Source organism: Hemibagrus wyckioides, linkage group LG05, assembly GCF_019097595.1.
Source record: "Hemibagrus wyckioides isolate EC202008001 linkage group LG05, SWU_Hwy_1.0, whole genome shotgun sequence".
NCBI lineage: Eukaryota > Metazoa > Chordata > Actinopteri > Siluriformes > Bagridae > Hemibagrus > Hemibagrus wyckioides.
Genome location: NC_080714.1, coordinates 12280097 through 12301400, shown reverse-complemented (window position 1 = coordinate 12301400; position 21304 = coordinate 12280097). Strand labels below are relative to the sequence as shown.

Genomic DNA, 21304 nt, shown 5'->3' with positions numbered 1-21304 from the left:
TTCTCAGGATCTTGCTAGGCCAGGATAAGTGTTGGGTTTAAAAATGGCAATAGGTAAGTGGATTGTAAACCAATAGAGATAAGAGTGTCTCTGACAAATAAGTCATCTTGGATTCAATTCAATTAAATTCAATTTATTTTGTATAGCACCTTTTACAATGAACATTGTCTCAAAGCAGCTTTACAAAAGAAGAAAAACAGAGAAACGGGAGGGGAAAAATGAAAAAAAAAATAAAAATAAATAAATAAAAATAACTAGAAATAAGAGTAAATCATTAAATTTAATAATTACACTATTTTATCCCTAATGAGCAAGCCTGTGGTGACGGTGGCAAGGAAAAACTCCCTGGGATGGAATAAGGAAGAAACCTTGAGAGGAACCAGGCTCAGAAGGGAACCCAATCTCATTTGGGTGACACTAAACAGTAAATAATGTAACTGTAACTGATTAATGTCCTTTCTACAACAGAAATCAATGGCCCATGAGGAACTATTAGGTCAGTGTAGTTTCTAAGGTCATTATAGACACTAATTCTTTGCTGTCACAAGCTGACAGATGTAATGGCAGATCTGTGACTGTATGAAAGTCCCCAAGTGGCTGTCTCCATGGCTGTCTCCTGGTCCACACAGATCCATCCACAGCATCAGTGGGCACCAACAAGCGACGGGACTCCGACCAGGGGTAGGGCAGTGGTCACAATGGAGCTGGCAAACAGTGGGAGCTCAGGAGTGGGGTGTATAGCTCGACAGAGAAAGACAGAGAGAGAAAGAGAAAGATATTAAGTATGATTCTGATCATGTGATGTTTAAGAAAATGTAGATTATGTTTAAAGTGCAGGCAGGGACTCCGGCAAGACTAGCTGTGACAGCATAACTAAAAGGGAGAGTCAGAAGGTGACAGACATGAAGGCTTCCCGGGACATAAGGCGTCCAACCACTTCACAGTCAGCAAACCTGAGCGACTTGCGAGGGTGGTAAGATGACAGCATCCAAACATCCCAGTACACCAAACACTCTATGCCCAGGAACCTTCCAGATCTGCTCCTTTGCCTAAGAACTATATATTAAAAGCTTGACTAAACAAATGTGTCTTCAGCCTAGACTTAAACATTGAGACTGTGTCTGAATCCCGAACACTAATTGGAAGGCTGTTCCATAACTTTGGGGCTTTGAAAGAGAAAGCTCTGCCCCCTGCTGTAGCCTTTGCTACTTGAGGTACTACCAAGTAACCAGCACCCTTTGATTGGAGTAGGCGTGGCGGATCGTAAAAGACTAAAAGATCACTCAAGTACTGTGGCGCGAGACCATTTAGTGCTTTAAAGGTTAGTAACAGTATTTTATAATCAATGTGAAATTTGACTGGGAGCCAATGTAGTGTGGTTAAAATAGGAGTGATGTGTTCATATATTCTGGTTCTAGTAAGGACTCTAGCTGCTGCATTCTGGACTAACTGGAGCTTGTTTATGCTCCTACTGGAACATCCAGACAGTAAGGCATTACAATAATTCAACCTAGAGGTAACAAAAGCATGAACTAGTTTCTCTGCATCATGAAGTGACATCATATTTCTTATCTTAGCAATATTTCTGAGATGGAAGAAGGCTACCCTAGTGATATTATCTACATGAGCTTCAAACGAAAGACAAGAGTCAATAATCACACCAAGGTCTTTTACTGCTGGACAAGATGAAACCGAAAGACCATCCACCGTTACTCTGTAATCAGAAAGCTCACTTCTAGCTGCATGTGGTCCTAGTACTAGCACCTCTGTGTTATCCGAATTAAGCAGGAGGAAGTTAGTGGCCATCCAATGTCTAATGTCCTTTACACATTCTTCTATCTTAATAAGCTGGTGTCTCTCATCTGACTAGCTGAGACATATAGCTGTGTGTCATCGGCATAACAGTGGAAACTAATACCATGTTTATGAATAATTGCACCAAGGGGTAGCATATATAGGGAAAAAAGCAGTGGGCCTAAAACAGAACCTTGTGGAACACCGAACAAAACCTTGGTATGTATAGAGAAGTCACCATCTAGATCTACAAACTGATATCGGTCAGTCAAATAAGACCTGAGCCAGGAGAGGGCTGTTCCTTTAACACCAACATGTTCTAGCCTATCAAGTAGAATAGTGTGGTCAGTGGTGTCAAAAGCTGCACTAAGATCCAGTAGCACCAGTAAGGAGACACAACCCTGATCAGAAGCCAGTAACAGGTCATTTACCATTTTAACCAGTGCTGTCTCTGTGCAGTGATGAGGCCTAAATCCTGACTGATACATTTCATAAATGTTATTTCTATGCAGGTATGAACATAACTGCTGTGCTACTGCCTTTTCTAGGATCTTGGAGATAAAGGGCAGGTTTGATATTGGTCTATAGTTAGACAGCTGACAGGGGTCGAGGTCCGTTTTTTTAATCAAGGGTTTGATAACTGCTATCTTAAAAGATTTAGGCAAATAGCCAGTGCTTAGGGAAGAATTAATGATTTTTAGAAGGGGTTCGGTAGCAACTGGTAGTATCTGTTTAAGGAAAGATGTGGGTAAAGGATCTAGGATGCAGGTAGAGAGTTTTGAAGGGGAAATTAGTGAAATTAGATCAGGCTCTTGAAGTGGAGTGAAGCATTCTAAGCTCTGATCAGAAATAGCTTTGGATAGCCCTTTATACCTTGCATATTTTGATTTTGCACAACACACACACATGTATACACAATATTGCCAATGTTTTGGCACACCACTCCAAATCATTGAATTGAGGTGTTGTTTTTCAGGGCTTGGGCTTGGCCCATTAGTTCCAGGAAAGGAGCTCTTAATGCTTCAGGATACCAAGACATTTTAGACAATTTCATGCTCCCAACTTTGTGGGAACAGTTTGGGGATGGCCCCTTCCTGTTCCAACATGACTGCACACCAGTGCACAAAGCACTTGCAGTCTCTACTCTAATACATCCCAAAGGTGTTCTATCTGGTTGAGGTTAGGACTCTTTGCAAGCCAGTCAAGTTCCAAACTCGCTCATCCATGTCCTTCTGGAGCTTACTTTGTGCACTGGTGTGCAGTCATGTTGGAACAGGAAAGGGCCTTGTTGTGCTCATCAAACCATTCCTGAACCATGAAATTTGATATTTCATGAAACTTTAATATTTGAATGCTTATTTTATTCAGATGAATGTAAAGTTAAAAGCTGATTTCTTATGCCTGAATATGCACAGAGTATGAGGAGTATGTGTCTGAATATGTGTTATTAAAATGTTGTGCATACCTCTTGCTAGATACGTGTCTCAAGTACAGTCCCCACCAAATGTTTTAGAATGTTTTTTGCTATATTTTTAAGACATTTGGATTTGAGATCAAAAGATGAATATGAGACAGCAATGAAACGAGAGACCAAATGGTGCCTCCCCACGGAGGCCCCAAGAATGGGTGCATGGCCAGCAGTCACCAGACTTTTTAACCCTATTAAGTGTGCATTTCACCTCCTAAAGAGGGGAGTGAAGGGAAAAATGTCAAAAGAAGCAACTGAAAAAGCTGCAGTACAAGCTTAGAAAGGCATCACAAAAGAAGAATGCAATAATTTGGTGATCAGTGGGTCGCAGCCTTAATTTAGTTATATATTTCTAAAAATATAATATTAAATATTAGTGTTAAATTTGTTCCAATATTTTTGCTGACCTAAAAATTGTATGTTCTGTCAGGAAAGGTACAGTGTTCTAAGTTTTTTTTTTCTTTAACACAACTAGATGTAAATATCAGGAAATTAAATTTGAAATTCTAATTGATCATCTTATCTTTTCATCTCAAACCCAGGTGTCTTCAGTGAATAGGAAAAACAAACGAATTTGACTTTTTCTTCCAGTACTATCAGAGGGACTGTATGTGAAGTAGAAAAGTTACTCAGTGAACTGCAATTTTTCTTCTCTAGGTCAAGACTAGTGTCTATGACTTTTTCTTCACTGTTTGCCTGTGTACTAAATAATTCTATTCTTGTATTTCAGCTCATTTAAAGGCTGTAGTAATTTCAGTATGAATACACTTGCAAGATTGTTGTTGCTGCTGCTGCTTCTCTACTTTTGTTCTTCAGCTGACACGGTAAGTGCATGTATTGTTTCGTATCAGCCAGATCACCTGTGCAGTTTAGAGTTTTAAAGAAAAATGATAAAAGAATAACCATGGTAGCACTTATTGTTTTCAAGGAACTAATTCTCAGAGTGAGAAGAGGAACACGCAACTATAAAGGTAATTCGCAATCTTACCTTTCAACTTTGAATTCTTTATGGCTAAACAACTACACCTTTTCAGTCACTGTGTTTGCTAACAGCTATATATTATAAATGTTTTGCTGAAATTAGATCTGATAAGCCACTGAAAGAAACATTGATTATGTATGGAAATGTAACTTTATGAACCTTATATAATTGCCAGGTACAGTGAGAATCAATTGAATACCTTCTTTAACATATGCAGACATATGCTGAGGTCTTCCCGCCAGGTAATAAAATGAATTATATTAAACGAAAAAAACACTATCATATAGCCTTTTTTTCTCTGAAACCTTCTCATACAATTTTTGTTGAATCAGCCCTGGGTTTGATTGAAAAGGAATAAATTAAGTTATCCACTGTTAATAAAACCATAGTTATATATGTAACTAACATTCTCATCAAAGTGCTACCCACCTCTGCATGTTTTTTGGTCATGGGTAGACACCTAAGTTCATAGAGAAAAACCCCCATAAACAGGGACATCATGCACAGAAACTCCCCATTACATTTTTTATTTTACTGAGCTCCTAAACAATTTTCCAGGTTGATTATCAGCCTTAAAAAACACCCAGATGGTTATTGACAGAATACGAATGAAGAATGTCTGTTGGTCTATAAGATGGCTCTGCCTAAGCACAGTGCTTTTGCACTGCCCTGTCATAGTTCTACTATCATTTATTTTTGCTGAGCCATGAATCCATGTATCTGAAAATACATACATGGATACTTTGTAGTGACCATTGTGCTAGAGCATTTAGCCACAGTGTTCTTAGATGTAAGCATACTTGTCAGTAGATAGTGTGAAGTCTGGAAAAAGTCTGAAAAAATTGGATTGGCAATATGATATTAGATCGTGGATGATTAAAATGTCTCCACAATCTACACTAACCACATTTTGTCAGTTTAGCTGAAAAAGCTCAATCAAGTTATTTTATGAACCAGAGGTTACTCTATTCACTAGCCCACATTACACTCTCCCTGAAAGACACTAAATGCAAACAATAATAAGTGCATTTTATAAAGCCTCTACTCATGAGAAAGGTTTATGATACTTCTAAAAATAGTCGATCCTCATTATGATTTGGCGAGTCTTGGCAATTTTTCTAAAACTTCAGCTATACACAGAATGCCAAGAGAAGTCCATCTCTACCAACGGCTGCCAATGATCTTTCAATTTACTGTACTGATATTGAGTAGAGTTGATGTATGCTTTCTTTAACATTTCGTAAATATATGTACGATCAGCTCAAGTAGAGCCGGCTGTCTGCATTGCAAGAGGTTTTCTCTGCACAAACTTTGCCCCCTTGGTCTATGCCTTGTGGCTTGGGTCCCGTTTTAGCTGACGTAGCATGACAGCTTCGACCTTGGGGTTCACTGATCGAGTTAACAGAAGCAGAGCAGGAGACGGGTGATCCGCTTTCTCTTGTCCTCTCTTCTGACTCTGATATCATCACTTCGGTTTCGGGAACTCACTCTATGATTTCTTCCGAATCAGACAAGGATTTAATGTTGTCCACATCAGGGTCCAAGGAGATTGATGTGGGTGATGAGCAAACAGTGTTCGAATTGTCACCATAATCTGTGATATTTGAAGAGATCTTAAAGGTGGTTACACGTACTGTTGATTAGATTAGCTTAGATTGGCCTGATGAGAAGGTAAGCATCATCCACTTTAAGCTTGACGACCGTTAGCTAACCTCAGGCCACATTCCACTGCCATGCAGGCAGCTCCACTTTTTCCCAGACCTCTATACAGAGATGTCCAGGTTGTGGAATAACTCCTATTCTGTCCGTTTGTTTTCCCTTCCATGTAATTATTTGGCCATTGTGGGCCTAGATGAAAAGGAGTATGCAGCACTGCCATGGGTTGAATCTCTCCCCTTCTTCTGCCACATAGAGAAAGCCTATGCTCTCTTTTGAGCCCTGTAGAGCCACATCAGCCAGTATAGGTAAGGCCTATATGGCCACAGATCAAGCTGGTGCAGTGCTGCACACCACGGCAGTTTTGCAGGCTTACCAGGCTGACCTACTAAAGGAGCTTGACTGTGAAGTGTGTGCTGTGAAGTGTGTGTGTAGTGTGTGCTTCTGCCCAGACTCATAGTGTACTTAGGCTCTTATGTGGACCCTGGTTTCTCACCTTGTGTCCACTCTTATTGCATGTCATTATCACAAAACTCTTTCAACGGATGCCTCTCTCTCAGGCTGGGGAAGGATCCTAGAGGAATCCCAAGACACTTTCTTAGAGATAAGGTCTGTGTTCATAGCATTGAAATACTTTCTACTACTATGTGTTAGTCTGTTTTGACACTATGATGGTAGTCTCCCACTTCAACTATCAGGGTGGTCTGAATTTGTATGCTCTTTACAGGTTGGCAAGAAAGATCTTGCTCTGGGCAGAGAGAGGGCAGTTTTCGTGGACTGAGTGATTTTCATTCTAGGGTGCATAAATCGGGAAGCACAATGTACTGTTGAAGCAGGGGCTGAGGCAAGGGGAATGGCATCCCCACGCATATGGCAAATCTTTGGCCCAGGCAGTACACTGTCCTGTTGGTACAATGCTGAAATTCATGTATACACACCTCTCCGAGGGCCTGTCACCCTCTACATTGAAGGTGTATGTGGCAGCTATTGCTGTGAATCACATTCCTGTTCTTGGGGCCTCTTTGGGAATGCATGCTCTGGACTCTCGCTTTCTGTGCAGTGCCAGGTAGCTAAGGCCTTTCTGCACACCGTGTTTCCCCCCTGGGACCTTTCACTGGTCCTGGAGGGGTTGCTTGAAGCCACCTTTGAGCCAATGGAGTCAGCCTCTGAGAAATTTCTGACCCTAAAATGGCTCTACACTTAGCCTTTGTTTCCTTAGAAATATAGGTGATCTGCAGGCTCTGTCAGTCAACTCCTACTGCCTGATGTTTGCTCCTGGTATGGCCAAGGCTAAGGCAGAAATAGCTATATTATCTAAAGGATTATCTATCAAATAATATGGTTTAAAATTAATAGTCTGAATTGTTTGCCTGATATTGTCAATTTTTTCATTTAAAAAATTCATGAAATCATTGCTGCTAAATGTAGATGGTGTGCGCTTTTCTACAGTGGTTTTACTCCTAGTTAGTTTTGCTACAGTGCTAATAAAAATTTTGGATTGTTTTTGTTATCTTTGATTAGGGCAGAGAGATACACTGATCTAGCAGCACCAAGAGAATTTTTGTATCTCAGAAGGCTTTCCTTCCACGCAATCTGGAATACTGCTAATTTAGTTTGACACCATTTACGCTCTAGTTTCCTAGCTGATTGTTTTAAAGCTCGTGTGTGGTCGTTGTACCAGGGTGCTAGTTTCTTGTCTTTAATTTTTTCCTTTTAAGTGGAGCTACAGTGTCTAGGGTGTTCCGAAATAATGACTCCAAGTAATCAGTCGCCTGGTCAAGTTCTGTAGGGTCAGAAGGTGAACCAATCATGTGTGATAATTCTGGGAGACTATTGGTAAATCTCTCTGCAGTAGCAGACGTAAATATACGCTTGATACGGTAATGTGGCAAGTTGCGCATCTCGTGACTAAGACGCATTCTAAATGAAACTAGATAATGATCTGAGATAGCTTCCGACTGTGGAAGAGTGACTATGTTTTCTATATTTAATCTGAATGTAAAAATGAGATCCAGAGTGTGACCTCCATTATGAGTGGGTCCTATTACATTTTGATTAACACCTAATGAATCTAAGATGGACACAATTGCTGTTCTCAGAGGGTCTTCTGGCTTATCAAAATGAATGTTGAAGTCTCCTACTATTAATGCTTTGTCTAAAGAAACAACAAGGTTTGAAGTAAAATCTCCAAATTCACTAAGGAATTCAGAGTATGGCCCTGGGGGTTTGTAAATAACAATTAGTGGAATTGACTCTGTGAACTTATTATTAGTACTTGCATACGTTAGGTTAGTATAAAGAACTTCGAATTTGTTGAACTGATGTCTGGGTTTTTGTGTGGCGCTTAGCTTATTATCATGAATAACTGCGACACCTCCTCCCCTGCCTGTTAGACGCGGTTGATGTATATAGCTATAGCCAGGCGGACAAGCTTCATTTAATGCTACGTACTCGTTTTGTTTAATCCATGTTTCTGTTTAACAAAGAACGCTGAAGTCCTGATCAGTAATCAGTTCATTAATTATAAGTGTTTTAGATGACAGAGATCTTATATTTAACAGTCCTAGCTTCAGATCAAAGGTGCTGGCTGTGCATTCACTATCAAATAGTTTTATGTTAATCAGGTTACTAAAACAAATTTTCTGATTGTTAAAACATTTTCGTTTGGTTCGGGGAATAGACACAGTCTCAATGTTATGAACCCTGAGTGACGACTCATTGCAGCCAGCAGACGGTCGGATAAACCTACTTGTCTGCTCCCTGGCCCTGGCCCTGGATTGTCAGTGATTAACTAGATCTGCTCTAAGACTATGTGCTATGCTGCAAGAAATGAGAGCAGCACCCTCCCGAGTGGGATGGACACCGTCCCATCCTAACAGGCCAGCCTTGCCCTCAAAAGAGCTCCAATTGTCTATGAAGCCCACATTGTTTTCGGAGCACCACCTGGACATCCAGCAGTTCAGCGACGATAACCTGCTGTAAGCTACATCGCCACATTACTCAACATTACTCTTAGTAACCTCAGACTGACGAAGGCGTATATCATTAGCTCCTACATGGAAAACTGTCTTGGAGAACCTGTGCTTGCCTAGGACCCTAAGATTACCTGCAATGTCCGGCACCCTGGCTCCCGGAATACACCTAACCTGTGCTGCTGGAGCCCCTAAAGGCCTAGCTAATTTCACATGCCTTAAAATTGAGTCTCCTATAACCAGAGCTCTTTCAGGTTTCTCAGCGGTTTCTTCACTGAGGAGAGCAAACCTGTTGGTCATGTGAAGCAGAGAGGAGTGGTGCTCCCGTGGGCAAGCCTTAGCATTAGCCTTGGCTGCGCGACTATGCCGCCGAGTCGTCACCCATTCGCCCCGCTGTGAGGGCTCTAATGCCGGATTTGGGGGGTTACTAACTCCACCTAAGGCATCCAGACTTCCTCCTGCAGACACTACACTGCTCTCACCATCACTAACCCTCTCTAGAGTCTGGATGTGCAACTCTAAAGCTCATATCTTCTCCGTCAGAGAGCTAACTTGTGTACACTTATCACAGGTAAAATTAACACTAGCGACAGAGAAAGAATTACTGAACATCCTGCAACTCACACACTGAACAAGCTGAAAGTTAGCCATAATGAATGATCACGTACCTTTGAGTGAATCTATCCTCCGACTGCTGTGTAAAAACCGGGGGGGAAGGCTTCACCCGATAGAAAAACAAAAGAACAATTAACTGTAATATGCAAGTTTAGATTTAGCAAACGAAACCTGACAGAGTAAGAAATTTAGGTGAAAGAGAAAAAAGAAACAGACGATATAAACTTCGAATGAAAAACGCCAACACAGGCAAGAACTCTGTGTATGATCTTTAAAGCCCCAAGGGCGAGACATACAGGTGCATCTCGGTAATTTGAATATCAAGGGAACATTTAATTTTTCCCACAATTTAATTCAAAAACATTGAAACTTTCATATATTTTAGATTTATTACACATGTATTGAAATATTTCCTTTCTTTCTTTCTTTCTTTTAATTTAAATTACATTAAATTAATGGCTCACAACTGAAAATCAAAAATCCAGTATCACAAAATAGTAGAATATTTCATAAGATATTCAAAGAAATGATTTCTGATACAGAAAATGTAAAAATTCTGAGTAAAATATATTCATATAAAGTATGTATATACACTACCTGTCAAAAGTTTGGACACACCTTCTAATTCCATGGTCTTTTCTGATGTTTATTTCTTTCTACATTGTAAAACAATGCTGAAGGCGGCTGAAATACACAATAATGTCCAAAAACTAGTCAGTATCTGGTGTGACCACCATTTGCCTCATGCAGTGCAACACATCTCCTTCTCATAGAGTTGATCAGGTTGTTGATTGTGGCCTGTGGAATGTTGGTCCACTCCTCTTCAATGGCTGTGCGAAGTTGCTGGATATTGGCAGGAACTGGAACACGCTGTCATATACGCCGATCCAGAGCATCCCAAACATGCTCAATGGGTGACATGTCCGGTGAGTATGCTAGCCATGCAAGAACTGGGATGTTTTCAGCTTCCAGGAATTGTGTTCAGATCCTTGCAACATGGGGCCGTGCATTATCATGCTGCAACATGAGGTGATGGTCGTAGATGAATGGCACAACAATGGGCCTCAGGGTCTCATCACAGTATCTCTGTGCATTCAAAATGCCATCAATAAAATGCACCTGTGTTCATTGTCCATAACATACGCCTGCCCATACCATAACCCCACCGCCACCATGGGCCACTCGATCCACAACGTTGACATCAGCAAACCGCTCACCCACACAACGCCATACACACTGTCTGCCATCTGCCCTGTACAGTGAAAACCGGGATTCATCCGTGAAGAGAACAACTCTCCAAAGTGCCAGATGCCATTGAATGTGAGCATTTGCCCACTCAAGTCGGTTACGACGACGAACTGCAGTCAGGTCGAGACTCTGATGAGGATGACGAGCGTGCAGATGAGCTTCCCTGAGATGGTTTCTGACAGTTTGTGCAGAAATTCTTTGGTTATGCAAACCGATTGTTGCAGCAGCTGTCCGGGTGGCTGGTCTCAGACGATCTTGGAGGTGAAGATGCTGGATGTGGAGGTCCTGGGCTGGTGTGCTTACACGTGGTCTGCGGTTGTGAGGCCGGTTGGATGTACTGCCAAATTCTCTGAAACACCTTTGGAGACGGCTTATGGTAGAGAAATGAACATTCAATTACGGGCAACAGCTCTGGTGGACATTCCTGCAGTCATCATGCCAATTGCACGCTCCCTCAAAACTTGGGACATCTGTGGCATTGTGCTGTGTGATAAAACTGCACATTTTAGAGTGGCCTTTTATTGTGGCCAGCCTAAGGCATACCTGTGCAATAATCATACTGTCTAATCAGCATCTTGATATGCCACACCTGTGAGGTGGATGAATTATCTCAGCAAAGGAGAAGTGCTCACTAACACAGATTTAGACAGATTTGTGAACAATATTTGAGAGAAATAGGCCTTTTGTGTACATAGAAAAAGTCTTAGATCTTTGAGTTCAGCTCATGAAAAATGGGGGCAAAAACAAACGTGTTGCATTTATAATTTTGTTCAGTATAAATATATATATATAATGCACTTAATGTTTGGTTGCACTTAATGTTTGGTTTTGCACAAATTATTGCATCAATGCGGCATCAGCCTGCATGTGTGATCAGCCTGTGGATTAACCTTGGATAGTGGCCTTCAGCTCATCTGTATTGGTGTCTCTCATCTTCTTCTTGACAATACCCCATAGATTCTCTATAGGGTTCAGATCAGGTGAGTTGGTCAGCCAGTCACAGTAATATCAAGGTCAGCAAACTAGTTCCAAGTAGTTTGGCACTGTGGGCAGGGGCCAAGTCCTGCTGGAAAAGGAAATCAGCATCTCCATAAAAACTTGACAGCAGGTGGAAGTATTAAAATCTTTTGGTAGATGGCTGCATTGATTTTAGACTTGACTTTAAACACAGTGGACCAACACCAGCAAATGACATGGCCCCCCAAATCATCACTGACCGTGGACACTTCACACTGGACCTCAAGCAGCTTGGATTCTGGGCCTCTCCTCTCTTTCTTCAGACTGTGGGACCTTAATTTCCAAATAAAATACAAAATTTACTTTAATCTGAAAAGAGGACTTTGGAGCACTGAGCAATGCTCCAGTTCTTCTTCTCCTTAAGCCAGGGAAGATGCTTCTGATGTTGTCTCTTGTAGCCCTTTTCCTGGACATGTCTGTGTGTGGTGGCTCTCCATGCACTGACTCCAGCCTCAGTCCACTCCTTCTGAAGCTCCCCCATCCCTGAATCTTCTTTGCTTGACAATCTTCTCAAGGTTACGGTCATCCCTGTTGATTGTGGTAGTTTGTACTGAACCTGACTGGGACATTTGTGGTAGTTATACCGCAAACATAGTGTATTTCTAGAAGTGGAAATGAAATATTCAGATTTTTTGAGAGATTATCTAGAATATATACACATTTCATTTTCTGAAGTAACTTAAAAAAGTATTTAACTTTTCCATGATATTCAAATTTTTTGAGATGCACCTGTATTTGCCTGCTCTGATTGGCTAATTCTAATTTATCTTCTTAACCATCACTAGATGCCCCATCCCTGTACATCACCCATATCCCCTGTATGTTATTAAGCAAAACAAGCAAAGAAAGCAAATGAGACTGCACCAAATTAGGCTGGTCTAGAAGATTCCTTATTGACAAAGATGCTGCAAGTCCTGCATGTTAATCTGTCAAGACAAACTTAGTGCAGCCTGCCAAGACAATGGAATTAGTTTGTTTTACTTTTCTTCCAGTAGCGATGTGATCTTCTCTAAGGCCCTGGAATTAAGGCCATTTGATAACAATGGAGTTTTTATTCTCATGTCAGGTTGCACTTTTCTTATAAGCGTCAATTTAGCAAAAATCCTAACCTTACCTTCTTTCTGTAAAATGTATTCATGACCTGGGTTCAGCAGAGCGAGGTTGGGAGGATTCCTCTATCTTCCGCTTCACTGGATATTCCCATGACTTAACTGTCACCCTAATCAACTGTGATTGGATACAAGACCATATGTATGGTAACAGATGCAGAATGAAGAGCACAGTTATGATTACAGTGATAAAGATTATTGCAATGTGTTGTTCTCCCCCTAGCCAGGATTCAAGCCATCCTAGTGGGTTCCAGGGGCTGGCATGGTGCTGTAAAAGCATACCCTGTACCTGTTGGAATATAAGGGCAACAGGTCTTATTAAACATGGAGCACACTCCACTTTCTTTGGCTAACATAATATCTAGGGCCTTCCTATTTTGTAGTGCAGTATACCACAGCATTTGTAACTCATATTTCACTGGTAGTCCTGACCACTTCATTGACTCTAATCATGTCTACTAGTGGTCTGGCCATGGTGACATAGTCACAGATTCACTGTCTGCAGAAACATACCATTAGGACCCGTTATTCAGTTTCATACAGTCTCAAACACTATAACCCAGTGCTTTCAACTGAATTCAAATGTACCCAGCAAACCCTGTGTAAACCTACTAGAATTAATAGACAAAAACTTGTGCTTTTGGACTAGGGGAGGAACCCCTAAACAAGCATATCATAAACTCCTGCAGTGGTCAGTGGAGGATATTGAACCTGTAACCCAAGAGGTATGAGGAAAAACATGGTAAGCACTAACCCTAACCCTGTGCCCCTGACTTTTGCAGACTACATAAATTAATGTCAAAGAAAAACAATTGAACTACACAAGTTTTCAAGAATTTTGACCACCTTATCCACTAAGGCACTAAGGTTATTTATCACATTTGTCTTTAATCAGCATTGTTATTTTGCTTGACTATTTCACGAAGCAGATTAGGCAGAGGAATCACTGCTACTAAAGTAAAATTAAATTAAAACAGTCTTCTTACTTTGCTTACTTTTAGTCTCTGCTTACTTCTCTGGATGACCTAGCAAATGTCCTAGCTTCCCTCCTTAGCACACATAGCACCAACATGTGTACTTTGAGTTCTGCCTGTTATTCTATCAAGCCTTTTGGAATGGAATGTAAACATCCCACTTTTCTTCTGGTTTGGATGGGCACACTTCACCTCAGCTATTCATAAATATTAAATAGTGACCATATAGTCACTGGGTATGATGAAGGTATTTATTGTTAACACTACATAAATCACATCAAATCAACAATGTGTGACATTGCTGAAGGTCTTACTGTGTCTGGCAATTATATGGGGGTAAAATCAAATTATTTTATATACATACTAGATACATTTTATATACACATACTAGATAAATAACAGTGCTGGTAATCATTCAGTGAATATGCTGCATAATTATAGCTAACAAGCTTTTTTTATTTAATTTTTTTTTATTCTTTATACTGACCCCACCCTACCCATTTTTGTCTTTCTTGTGTCTTTCCCATCCACAAAAATCTGTCATGTTTTTTTTAGCTTTTGTTTTTAATTTTTTTAAATTTGTTTATTAAGGAAAACAATGTAATAAATGTAGTTCAGCCACAGTTTTGTCTGTGTATCCACCTTTGTGTTCTCTGTGTGGTTGGTCGTATGTATATGTCTGGCTATTTGTGTGTCCCCCAGACCGCTGTGTAGACCCAGACACAGCTGCAGTCAGAGAGATAGGGGAAACTTGGCTACGATGGAGAGGTCAGAAGGTTGAGTATTGCCGTTGTGCATCAAGAGCAAGAGCACGCTGTCACTACATACCTGTCACTAGTGAGTGAAACAACACACACACACACTCAAGTATTCTCAATTATACTCAAGCATTATTAACATATGGTTACATCAAGAAGCATCAAATAAACACACAGTCCACTGAAAATATTATAACTAATGTTGGAGATTCATTCAGTTTATTTATGTTTACTACATGCACATTTTAAATTCATCTCATTTGGCTGATGCTTTTATCCTAAAGCAACTTGTATTTGAGAGAGGATACTGAGCAACTGTAGGCAAAACTGCTGTTCTGAAAATATCCATCTATCCATTCAATATTATGTGATATCAAAAAATGACTGCAATATTGACATGACATATTCAAACATTCAGCACAATGAGTTGAACTTCCTGACATAAATTTTGATGACATCACATGCATGTTAACACTCAAATAACTGGAATCACAATGGACATGTGACATATCGAAACATTTAGCACATTGAGAACTCTGTGATGACATCACTTGCACGTATCCGTCCACCTCGAAAGTATTGGCACCCACTGTACACATGCTTCTAATAGTATTGGAACCCTATCTACCCCTCACATTCGAAATTTTTGGCATCCTATCTGACCAAACCCCTCCAAAAGTATTGGTACGTGCCAGTCAATGCCCAAAATAAGTGGAATCATTACATTACTGCAACACGGATGTGTGACATATCAAACCGCTTGGCACAATGAGGATGACTTCGAGACGTGAATTTTGATGACATCACGACAAACTTCAAAATAAGTGGAATCACAACATATACAAGTTACATATTAAAACGCTCAACACAATGAGTAGAACTTTGTGACATGAATTTTGATGATGTCACATTAACCCACAATTAACTGGAATCACAAAATTACCACAACATACACATGTGACATATAACAAATATATAACAAACATATAACAAAACTCTCAGTACAATTTGGAGAACTGCGTGACATATATTCTGGTGACGTCACGTGTGCGCCAACCCCCAAATTTTGCAGAATCACAAAATTACTGCAACCTACAAATGTGACATATCAAAACACTCAGCACAATGAGGGGAAGTGCATGACGTTTATCCAGGTGACGCCCCATGCGCACCATCCCCCAAAATAAATGGAAAGTAAGTTATAACATCATGGACATGTGACATCAAAACGCTCAGCACAATTAGGAGAACTATGTCATGTATGTTCTGATGACATGACGTGACATCACGTGTGCACCAACCGCCAAAATTATGTGTAATCACAAAATTACTGCAACATACACGTGACATATCAAAACGCTCATCACAATGAGGGGATGTGCGTGACATGCACCCTCTCTGTATACATGCCTCTAATAGTATTGGCACGCTGTCTGTTCGCTCAGGGATGAGTTTTGCCACAAGCACCACTCACATTTCTTCAGGAAATTTAGTCATTTCTAATTCTTCTTCCGTACAACATTTTGTCCTGTTACTAGTCCCGTGCCATTTGTCATAGACACATGAGTGAGGTATCAAATTAAAATATTTAGGAAAAATGTGCAATGACTTTTCTAAGCGATGAGAATCACAGTTTTCTCCGAATGTGTGATTGCATAGGGCTTAGGACCTTCTTCTCTCCTATTCTCATAGGCACAGCAGCTGTAAAAGAGATTCTTAATTAATTTACTTATCCACTCCATCATATCTATACAATCAACTCTAACTGTATTGGCACCTTGTCTATCCACTCAACTCTCTCTCTCTCTGTGTCTATCTATCTATCTATCTATCTATCTATCTATCTATCTATCTATCTATCTATCTATCTATCTATCTATCTATCTATCTATCTATCTATCTGTCTATCTACTCATTCAGTAATATGTATTGTATATTTTGTATATATATGTTGTTGTATGTAGCATAATATTAAACGGAAATCCCCAAATTTCAGCAATATACACATATGCCATATCCAGAAACCTATCTAGCCACTCATATCTATCTATCTATCTATCTATCTATCTATCTATCTATCTATCTATCTATCTATCTATCTATCTATCTATCTATCTATCTATCTATCTATCTATCTGTCTGTCTGTCTGTCTAATCATCCAAACATTTAGCAATTTAGCATAATGAGGAAAACTGTGTTAAGTGTATTGTGATGACATCATGTGACATCATGTGATGTCACGTGCAGGTCAACACCCAAAATAAGTGGAATCACAAAATTATTACAACATGGACATGTGGCATATCAAAACGTTCAGAACAATGAGTAGAACTTTGTGATGTGAAATTTGATGACATCACGTGATGTCACATGCATGTTAACCCACAAATAACTGGAATCACAAAATTACCACAACCTTCACATGTGACATATCAAAACCCTTAGCACATTGAGGAGAATTGCTTGATGAGAATTCTAATGACGTCACATGACCAATGTACATGTCTAGTTATTATTACTATTATAGGAAGATTAAGAAGAATAATATGTTGCCCTATTCAAGTCAGCATAAAAATAATGAAATCAGACACCTGTGCTCAATAATTTTTACTGCTTTCCAGCCTCTTTAAAAGAGATTTTCAATTACAAACACTTTGTGAAGTATATGTTTTGTTTGTCCCTGCCAGCCATTACCAAAGCTTTGTATTTTATGATCGTCTTCCAGGTTTTTATTCTGTATCTGGTTTTTTTGTTGTTGTTGTTTGTTTGCTCTTGCCTGTCCTAGTTCACATTGTTTGCTAATTGCCTGACCTGTGGCTGTTTTGCTTATTGAGTGAGCCTGCCTGCTTGGATCTGTGCTCATTAAACTGCCCAAACCTGCACTTGCAACTGTCTTACTATCTCTTTCCTGACAACAACAATCGTAATGCCATAAAGCGAAAAGGAAAACTGTGGAGTGCCTTTTTTGAGGGCTTGGTGTAAGTGCCAAATTTTAGACATTTTCCATCTCCCATCTCCACGTCCTTTATAATTATGTTCATAGGTATACAGAGGTAAGTTATTTGAGAAACATTTTCTTTCATAATCTGAATGTGCTCTCTCTCTCTCTCTCTCTCAATTAGCTTGTTATGTATCCAGATGCTACAGTGGTGGTACATGTAAAGAGGCGGTGTTCTCAAGTGACTTCATATGCCTGTGTTCCACAGGTTTTACTGGACAACAGTGTGAGATCAGTTGAGTACAAACTTACACAAGCATTAAATATCCAGTTGGAGCCTATTTGGAGCCTGAACACTGTATACTTCACATCCTTTTTCTTAGATTTGAATGAGAAATGTGTGAGCGGGCAGGGCTATGATTATCGTGGTACTTGGAGCATCTCCAGCTCTGGCACTGAGTGTATCAACTGGAACTCAACATTACTCAGAGAAAAAAAATTCACAGCCAGGAAACCAGACACAAGAATCCTCGGATTGGGCAATCACAACTACTGCAGGTACAAAAAATGAATTAAAACTAAAAATAAAATTCCTGTTGATGATTCAAAATACAAATGTGTTTGTTTAAGAAATCCAGATGGAGACTCCAGACCATGGTGCTACGTTTATAAGAAGTCTCAAATTGTGTGGGAATTATGTTCTATACCAAACTGTACAACAGGTGAGACACACACACACACATATATATGGTGGATATAAAAAGTCTACACAGCCTATTAAAGTACTTTTTGTTGACTGTTTTTGTTAACAGACATTGTGGTGTCCATTTTGTCCACTTTTCTATAAAGCCTTTCAAGGTGTTTTGTTGCACGTTATGTTTTGGAAATTCTTTTGTACCCCACTCCTGATCAATAACTTTCAACACTAAGATCCTGCACATGCTTTGTAAACTTCATGTAGACCGTGGCTTCAGCAATCATGTTAAACAAGAAGACATCAATAAAATCCTGAGAAACAGCTGATCTTTATTATGGGTCAAACTGAATCACTTCCATGATAACAGATGTATTATAGTTAGTATTGAACATGAGTTTGAAAGTGATTAATTCTGAGCACATGCACAGTTATAAAAGGGTGTGCACACATGTACAACCAACTTATTGCTGAAGCTTTTAAGTTTTTTTTCCCTAAAAGGTTTACATTAGGGAGAAACAGTGATTATCATGTTTGCCTAACAGCTCCAGGGTTGAGGATTCAATTCTCATCTCACTGGAGTTTGCATAGTCTCCCCATGCTTTGGGGGTTTCCTTTGGGTATACCAGTTTCCTCCCCCAGTCCAGAGTTGCTTGGCAATGGGTTGGCACTTCATCCACAGTGTCCCCAGCCTTGTGCCCTGAGCCCACTGGAAGAGGCTTCAGGTTCCCCATGAGCCCGTGTAGGTAAGCTGTAGAAAAATTGGAAGGATGGACATTTACACTATATTTCTTTTTTTACTTCAATTTGTTGGATGCTATATCACATGGGAAAAATACATTATTGGGAAAAATACATTATTTATCTTAGTTACACGTTTTCTTAGTCACATCGCAAAAATCTTCAATTAAAATCGATTTTAACAGGAGTGTGTAGACTTTTTTGGATGCTGTGCACAAATTTGGTTTTCCTATACATTCAATAAATGTCCTAATTATAACGTTTTGTAATGTGAATTGTGCTGTCATTGATATGTTTTGAGGAGCCAATCAATACACATTAAATAAGAATGCAGACAAATCACCATACAAACATGTGTCCCAAACTCCAATCTATGTAGTAAATGCCGAGATAGCAATTTATTTTTTAGTGTTCTTACATACTTCTTACCCACTATGACTTTAATAAGAAAGATATATAAATTTTGAAGTTACAATACACTTAAAAACATAATTAATAAGATTCAACAGATGATTTATAATTTAAATAAAGGCTTAGGTATTATAGAAATAACACTATATAGGAGCACACAAAACCATGGTAAGGTAAATGTATTGTATGTATGTACAGACCTTAAAGGAGTAGCAGTAGAACAAGAAATCTGGTTCACATGCGTAACACAGTAATGTTCTTCTGTCAGACCCAGTACTGGAGTGTGTACGGGGCTCAGGTCAGTCCTACAGAGGAGCTCAGTCAGTCAGTAAGAGCAATGCTAAGTGTCTGCCATGGGACTCACCTGCAATCTATCACAAGTCTTATACAGCCTGGAGGCCAGATGCCAGAGAGCTGGGTCTTGGCAGCCACAACTACTGCAGGTAAGTAAACACACTTATACACACACACACACACCAGGTTCTTTGACAAGTGTTGATTGAAGGACAGGCCATTTATGGTAACCTGTGATAACATTAACAGTGTCACTCTTCAAGGGGGAACATCGTGAAACAGCCCCAAATGCAGAATAGGTCTCCGTACATTTATTCACACACATGATACAACATAACAGAAGGTAATACAAAACATGACTATGCAGAAACAAACTGCGACATGCAACAATAACAAACAAAGACAGATACAAAAGGGCAGTTATAAGTAGAGCAGCACATTAGTAATAACGAGAAACAGGTGGGAGAACATATGATCTTAAAGAAGCAAAATGTCTGCCAGGACCTTCTCTTGTGGTCTGGTAGGGACTCCACTTCATTTTTGAAACTCCCCTTAATTTCTTACAATTTATTTGTATAGTGCCTTTTACAATGGACATTGTCTCAAAGCAGCTTTACAAAAGAAGAGAGTAAAAAATTATTCAATTAAATAATATTAAATGATTTTATCCCTATTTTAGGATTCAAGGATTCAAGAAGCTTTATTGTCATTTCAACCACATATAGCTGACGCAGTACATAGTGAAATGAAACAACGTTTCTCCAGGACCTGGTGCTACATAAACATACAACATAAAGATCAAACACAAGAACAACACAAAGCTAGGACCGAAACTTCATCCAAGCCACATATAGTGTAAGTGTGCAGCTAGGTGCAAACAAAGCAACGACAAGACAGTGCAAAAATAATAAATACAAAAAAGACAACACAAAAACAAAGGACACTTAACACCGAAAAAAAGAAAAAGAACGTGCAATGAAATGTAAATGAAATGTAATAAAATGAGATGATGATGAACTTTGGGGCCTTACAACATGTATTGTGCAAAAATACAATATAGCAGGAGTTGAGGTAGTGCAAAATAGAAATAAACATAAATATAAATATAGCAGCAGATGAAAAACACAGGGGTTGAAGTAGTGCAATAAGTATCAAACAATATAAGTTATGTGTGTGTGAGTGTGTTTGTCCACACAGGTGAGAGAGAGAGAGTGTGGGTGTGTGTATGTTTGTGTGAGAGACAGAGAGTTATGTACAGTTCAGTCCTGAGTGTGTGTGTGTGTGTGTGTGAGAGAGAGAGAAAGTTTTGTACAGTTCAGTCCCGGGTGTTGAGGAGCCAGATGGCTTGAGGAAAGAAACTGTTCAACAGTCTGGCTGTGAGGGCCCGAATGCTCCTGTACCTCTTTCCAGCTGCTCAGGACACTCTCGATGGTCCCTCTGTAGAACATAGTCAAGATGGGGGGAGGGAGATGGGCTTTCCTCAGCCTCCTCAGGAAGTAGAGGCACTGCTGGGCTTTCTTGGTGATGGAGCTGGTGTTGCGTGACCAGGTGAAGTTCTCTGCCAGATGAACACCAAGGAATTTGGTGCTCTTGACGATCTCCACAGAGGATCCGCCGATGGACAGCGGAGAA

General features: G+C 39.8%; 1 protein-coding gene across 1 annotated transcript in view; it reads left to right on the top strand.

The window, feature by feature from the left end:
- The window catches only part of plat (plasminogen activator, tissue), a 39483-nt gene that overhangs the window by 6902 nt on the left and 11277 nt on the right, over positions 1-21304 (top strand). Inside the window, exons 2-8 of the mRNA XM_058390170.1 lie at positions 3993-4086; positions 4191-4233; positions 14538-14672; positions 17717-17827; positions 17916-18090; positions 18163-18254; positions 19647-19821. Of these exons, the coding sequence (XP_058246153.1) occupies positions 4021-4086; positions 4191-4233; positions 14538-14672; positions 17717-17827; positions 17916-18090; positions 18163-18254; positions 19647-19821 (797 nt within the window). The 5' untranslated portion in view covers positions 3993-4020. The remainder of the gene's footprint in view (positions 1-3992; positions 4087-4190; positions 4234-14537; positions 14673-17716; positions 17828-17915; positions 18091-18162; positions 18255-19646; positions 19822-21304) is intronic.